The 7070-nt window shown below is 38.3% G+C and overlaps 1 protein-coding gene across 1 annotated transcript; it reads right to left on the reverse strand.

Moving 5' to 3' along the window:
* Positions 1-366: 366 nt before the first annotated feature.
* Positions 367-4784, reverse strand: edn1 (endothelin 1). Its single transcript, XM_058618527.1, has 5 exons — positions 4584-4784; positions 4226-4391; positions 3849-3998; positions 3027-3131; positions 367-1862 (listed from the first exon to the last, which is right to left on the reverse strand). The coding sequence occupies exons 1-5, from the start codon at positions 4642-4644 to the stop codon at positions 1727-1729; spliced, it is 618 nt and encodes a 205-aa protein (XP_058474510.1). The 5' UTR covers positions 4645-4784; the 3' UTR covers positions 367-1726.
* Positions 4785-7070: the final 2286 nt, after the last annotated feature.

Here is a 7070-nt window from a genome sequence, read left to right on the forward strand (position 1 = left end):
TTGTTGGCTTTCAGCTCCAGTTGTACCGTCCTTTTTATAGTGTATGTATTGCTTATTTAAAGTGTACTTCTGATAAGGTTTTTATTGTTTATCGTTTATTGTTTATTCTATTCTTTGTACAGTACTTTGGTCAACTGAGGTTGTTTTGAAATGTGTTATATAACTAATCAACAAGCTAGCTAGCAAGTTCAACATACTTACTTACTAGCGAGCTAGCTAGCTGCTAACTAGCTAGCTAAATAACAATTTATTTTGCGTTTTGACCTTTCACTCCAGCGTTTGCCCTGTTAACTGTTCTTGTCCTTTGGAGTCAAAGCTTTATCTCTCTCTTCAGTATAATAAAGACAAAGAAGTTGAGTATTTTGTGTTAAATAAGAGAAACGTTTTAATAAATCTTGCCACATAATGGCACTTTAGTGACTCCACATTTCACAGAAATGACAGTCAGAACACGATGGACCAACACGGCCATCGAATAACGTGTAAAAAAAAGAATAAATAAACAAAACAAGGGACATACATCACATACATACAGTGGAATCATAAATGGTGATAAAGGCACCGACGTCTGTGATAACATCTGTTTAACATCAGGAAAACTGCCAGCAGCTACTGTAGCTACAGTGACCTGTGGCCCGAACACACGGAGGTCAGCTGTTGTGTAAAAGGCAGTAAATAATTTCAGTCACTGAAAAGACAAATGTCTCATTTATGACACACATGTCAGCGGCATCACACATGGTTTGTTTGTGTGATAAATTGCCATTTTGAAATAGAAGGTAAAAGCATGACTGCCTCAGTGGTAGTTTATTTTCTGTCACATCAGGATTTCATGTTTAAGCTTTTTCAAACATCACCAAAAATCAGCCCCACACGACCATCTCTGTGTGTCTGTGGGTTGTTTAGGGCTGAATGATTTTGGGAAAATATCTAATCTAATCTAATTTGCCTGCTGGATTTTTTGAATTTAAAGATATTGTTTCCAACAGAAGAATTTCTTTGCAGTCTATGTGATTTAATAATTGCACTTTTCCAAATAATGATTTTGATAAAAAAAAAAACAATTAGCTGTTTAGCCCTTGTTTAGAGCTTGTGTCTCCTGGTGACGCTGCACGCAGGAAGTGAGTGGTATTATGTGATGACAGTCGGAGGCAACAGTAACACTGCTAGTAAAGAGAGAAAACACAAAGAAGTGCCCATGACAAGTCTTACAAGTGAATTCTGCTGCCCCTGCACTACAGCTGTATACACACAAACGCTCCCTCAGTCAGGTCTGATAGTATTGCTTGACAGAGCCTATTTTCAGATGAAGGACACCGCATGCAAATAATGTTACATGGTTTGTGAAAGGTTACACACTGCAGCTTTAAATCCTTTCAGGAAAGTCAAGTTTTTGAAATGCTTTGGTTTTTTTTAGGAGTGACAGAGTCCGACCACAGAGCAATTAACGTCCTTGACTGTGCAGACTGAAGCTGGCGCCTCTCTTCAGCTTATGTCCTTTTTTTTTCACTTGAACTCCCCGTCTTGTCTCTGACCTCGTCCACGCGTCTGATGAGTCGTACACACTCTGCTGCAGACGCATTGTGACCCTGCGGCCGACGTGAAGTTAGTTCGCTGGCCTTAGCGCTGGCTCTCCCCACTTGCACGTGGCTTCTAAGAAGTCGCCTGTGGTTACGAAACCCTTTTCCCCGTCCGTGTGACAAGGTGTGAAGGGCATCTAGTCTTCTTAGGAGGCCGTGCTCTCGCCCTGCCATGTCCTCACCCTGTGGCGCAGTTGCACCATCCACTTCTCCAGCAGCTGGCGGGTTTTGGAGGCCGCCCTCAGCGCTGCTGATGGTGACACCTGCTTCTTGTTCTCCATGCTGTGGACAAAGACAGACAGAGGTGAGACACCTGAGACATCGAGTCCTTCTGACACGTTATGTAAAATGTAAAGTTAGTTTTTTTTAGTGTGACTGTATGACGTATTGACACATTTCTCATGATGACAGGTCGACCTTTCACCTCAGAGACAGTTTAAACCCTCAGGTGGTTAACATTGTGCACCTAAAACAGTGAGGGTACTATTATTTGTTTTATATAGGTTTTTACTAATTACTGCTGTATTGTATTATTGAAATATTTATTTAATTCTTACTAACTGAAACAGATTTCAGTCTCTTAACTTAAGCTCCCCTCATAGAATCTGCATTTGCTCAAGTCCACACGATCTTAAAGAACATGTGTGTCATCATGTCTCATCATGAGGCAGAGTTTTCTGGCAGGAAACACACGTTTGCAAACCTCTCATTGTCCCATTGATCCATTGACGTCTCAATTAGTAAGTTCAAATGTGTTATTTTGTGACTATGGTGTTTGAAATCCTTTGCTCAGATCAACCTCAGTGACACCAACTTGCCAAACGCATCAGCAGTAGAGCAGGAGCTACTGTGTCTCTGTGAGCTTAAAACACAGATTTTCTGTATGGACTTTGGTGCAGAACAGTGAGAGGTTTCCAGCTCAGAAAAACACTGTCAAACAGGAAGACATATTTTTATGACACGCACTATACATTTTATTAGGTGCAGCCTTTTGTCAAGTGGCTAAAATCTGCTCAGAATGATTGTAGTTTATGTGTCCAATTATTTACGTGTCAGACATTTGGCGCCACAAACTTTCAGAGGTGAAACATGATGGTACACGAGTGCAGCTGTGGCAGAGAGCGGCTCTGTTACATCACATAAATAACATATAAGCAAGGCAAGGTTATGCTGCTGCATAACTCAGGGTCTTATAGGTATTTATGGATTTCACTTGAGCACTCAGCCATTGTAATTTACAGGGAATTCCGTGCTCGGGGCTTAATCTCAAAATGTATGCCTCCAAAACACATGCCCACAGTTTTTGTCTCTCAGGCTCATGGTGGTATTATGCTTTTTAACAAGTATGATTGTGCTCTGACACATTTTTGTCTCACATAAGACCTTGCATGGTTGTAATTGCCGCGATGTGCATGTATTCTGTAGAGAGTGAGCCGGTTGTTTTACCTCTTAATCCCGCTCGTGTCAGCCGCCAGCTTGTGTTTGCACTGTGGCTCAGTGCAGCCTTCGCCCTGGGCAGAGCGGATCACCGTGGCAGGCGATGTCTCAGACCTGCCAGCGAGAAAGAAAGAAAGAAAACAAAAAGACACCATCAGGATCAACTGTCAGCCGTTCACGTGGCTCATCAGAGGTCATTTAGGTAGAGAAGGGGAAAAAAACTATTCAACTGCTTCTGTTCCCAGACATTTTTAAATCATTATTATACACAGCAGAATTTTATTGCCCTGTTAAACTAACAATGAAGGAGTTCATTTAAATGTAACATCAGGTCAGATTAGGACCAAATACACTCAATATACAATTGTGTTAAACTCAATTATTTTAATGATTAAGTAAAACTTTTCATTTACCACATTGTTACATTAGTGTATTTGACCATAGTGCATTTATTACCAGATTATCTACAATAGAATGTTCAGTGTTAAAGTGACAATAAATGAATTAATTTAAATTTAACATCAGTTCAGATTAGGACCAAATACACTCTGGAATTGTGTTATAATGAATTACTTTAACACTTAAAAAGTTACATTTAACACTATATTTCACGGTGTATTTGATCATAATCTGTAACCAGATTATCTCGAATAGATTTTGCAGTATTAAAAGTCAACACCAAGTCCAATTAGGGCCAAGGATAAGTTATATATAATGTAAATGTTCTAAAGAAATTAGTGTGAATCTTCACTGCAAACAATCATTTGCTGGATTAACTAATTCCTTTGTATTAAAAGTGTGATTTTATATAAACATAAATGACATATGTACCTGATGGTTTGGTCCAGTCCACAGAAGCTCCTGCATGATTTGTCATTTTCGCGCAAACACTGGCAGCGCGGTCCGCTCCTGGTTGCCATGGAGTCCAGCGCCGCGCGCTTCGTCCTGGGAACGTTGCCCAGTCCGTATGAGACCACGCGCCTGGAGAGGACGAGGACAGGGGACAGACTGAGTACATGCCAACACTTTTATACATTTATATACACACAAAAAAGTGTGTATAATGTGTAACACTGAAATCATGACAGAAAACCAATGCGTGAATGTATTAAAATACTATTCAATAAAAGTTCTGGATTAAAATAAAGTGATTATGTGCAATTTGTACAGAACTGAAAACTAACTATGTGCAGGTTAAGCGAACGTACTCAGGTGTGTTGACCCATATAATGTCCAGGTGGCAGAAGTACACGCACTCTCTGTCCAGGAAAGTGGCGCAGGAGCAGCGCTTGTTCCGCACATGTCCCCCGTGAGTGAGAGTGGAGCTGATGGAGGGGATGAGTGAGTGCGTCTCTCCCACAGGCGCAGACAGAACTGCAAAGAAATCATCCTCATCAATACCACCGAAAGAACACAGTGTTTGAATCATCATATTTACATAAATGAAGAAGATTTCACAATACAATGATCTAAGAATGTGTATGAAAGTAAAACTCTGTCTTAACTTGAACATAAAGTCATTGTTTATGTTTAAGTGAAATTGATGGAAAGTTGCGCTAAAGTTACCTGTGCACAAGATCCAGGTGTACATCACAGAAAACACGGAAATGCAAATGTATAAATCCATTTTCCAGGCAAATCTGTAAAAAGTTAAATAAAATAGAAATAATATTCCTCCAGAAGAAGTGGCGAGAAAATATCCACGCACAAAGTGTTCCCTGCCGCTCAGTGATCCACGCAGTAACGCAAAGGCTTTTCGTGTCAGTGTGGCCCTTCATGAGCGGCACTCCGGCTTTATATGCGCGCTCCCCTCATCCTCCTCCTCCTCCTCCTCCTCCACCACGCCCTCCTCCACCACCTCCTGCTGCTGCTGTTGCAGCACCTTTGTCCTCTGGCTCGCGTTTAGACACTGATCACATGTCCGTCCACGGTTATCAGCGACCACGTCAGAGAAGACTCACTTCACTCAAACTCTGCACAGACGCACTTTTCATTTCTGCTGTGTGAGCGTGTTGTGGTTTTACGTGTCAGACAGCAGGTGGCAGCCAAGCACCAGCAAATAATTTAAAAGTATGGAAAGTGTAAATATAACAGTTTTCTTTAAGGAATATCAGCAGTTTAAGAACCTTGGAAAGATGTTGTGTCTGATTATTCTTTTTTCATCATCTTCGGTCACACTGTTTAGGACCTTGTATGAGAACTATTGATATAAATAGATAGCATATTATATATTATATATATATATATATATATATATATATATATATATATACATATATATTTTTTATTTTATTTTAGAGGGCAATAAAATCACAAAAGTGTCTGAGTATTAATTTGTACTTTCATATTCAAAGTGTGTTGATACTGAAGTTTTTAAAACTTATAACATATGTGCAAATGTGCACTAAATCACCAGTCTAAATATCTTCAAATGAAATGCTAATAACTTCAGCTCAACTCTGTTTAAATATCTGAATGTATCTAAAGATATTTAGATTTCTGAAACATGTTCAAATGTTTGTTTTTTCCCCACACACTCCTGGTCACCAGGGGGCACCAAGCAGCCGCTTAGTTCACACTGTCTTGGACTGACTGTTGAAAACTCCCCAAATTTGGTGTGCAGTATTTCTGATACAAAATATTATTATTATTATTATTATTGTTATTGTTGTTATTATAAGTGCCTTCTGCTGCAAGGCATACTAGTCAGAACTCCCTAGTGTTCCTACTAGAATGCATTGCAGCGCAAGCATCTATTTTGGTGACTTTTTGGACGACATACTTAACCATAACATATTTGTCAAATTTTGGACGACGTACTAAACTATGACATTTTGGTGACCTTTTGGACAACATACTAAACAATGAGATTTTCGTCTAAATTTTGACAAAAAAGTCAAAGGTTAGTATGTCGTCGAAAATCTGTCAAAAAAAGTCATAGTACAGTATGCCATCCAAAAATGGTCAAAAATGTCATAGTATAGTATGTCGTGCAAAATCCGTAAAAAATGTCATAGTATAGCATGTTGACCAAAATGTGACTAAAAGTCATAGTTTAGTTTGTCGTCCAAAAATTGACAAAAAAAATCATAGTTTACCAGTTCTTATAAAGAAGAAGATATTTTAAATTCAACATCCAAATTGAAGATTGAAAGGAGACAAATGTATCTCACACTTTTTGTTGACTAATGTCTGCAAAGACAGTATGTCGTGCAAATTTTTACAAAAAATCATAGGCTAGTATGAAGTCCAAATTTTTACAAAAAAGTCATAGCATAGTATGTCGTCCAAAATCGGTCAAAAAAGTAATAGCACAGTATGTCGTCCAAAATCGGTCAAAAAAGTAATAGTATAGTATGTCGTCAAAAATCGGTCAAAATTGTCATAGGATAGTATGTCGTCAAAATCGGTCAAAAAAGTCATAGTATAGTATGTCCTCCAAAATCGGAAAAAAAAAGTCATAGTATAGCATGTCGTCCAAAAATTTAGTACGTGGTCCAAATTTTGACTAATAAGTCATATATAGTACGTGGTCCAAATTTTGACAAAAAGGTCATAGTATAGTATGTCTTCAAAAATCCGTCAAAAAAGTCATAGTATAGCATGTTGTCCAAAATTGGTCAAAAAAGTCATAGTATAGTATATTGTCCAAATTTTGACAAAAATGTCATAGTATAGTATGTCGTCCAAATTTTGACAAAAATGTCATAGTATAGTATGTGGTCCAAAATCGTTCAAAAATGTCATAGTATAGCATGTCGTCCAAAAAAGGTCAAAAAAGTCATAGTATAGTATGTCATCCAAAATCGGTCAAAAATGTCATAGTATAATATGTCGTCCAAAATCGGTCAAAAATGTCATAGTATAGTATGTCGTCCAAAATCGGTCAAAAATGTCATAGTATAGCATGTCGTCCAAAAAAGGTCAAAAAAGTCATAGTATAGTATGTCATCCAAAATCGGTCAAAAAAGTCATAGTATAGCATGTCGTCCAAAAATTTAGTACATGGTCCAAATTTTGACTAATAAGTCATATATAGTACGTGGTCCAAAT

This window comes from Solea solea, chromosome 20 (genome assembly GCF_958295425.1).
Source record: "Solea solea chromosome 20, fSolSol10.1, whole genome shotgun sequence".
NCBI lineage: Eukaryota > Metazoa > Chordata > Actinopteri > Pleuronectiformes > Soleidae > Solea > Solea solea.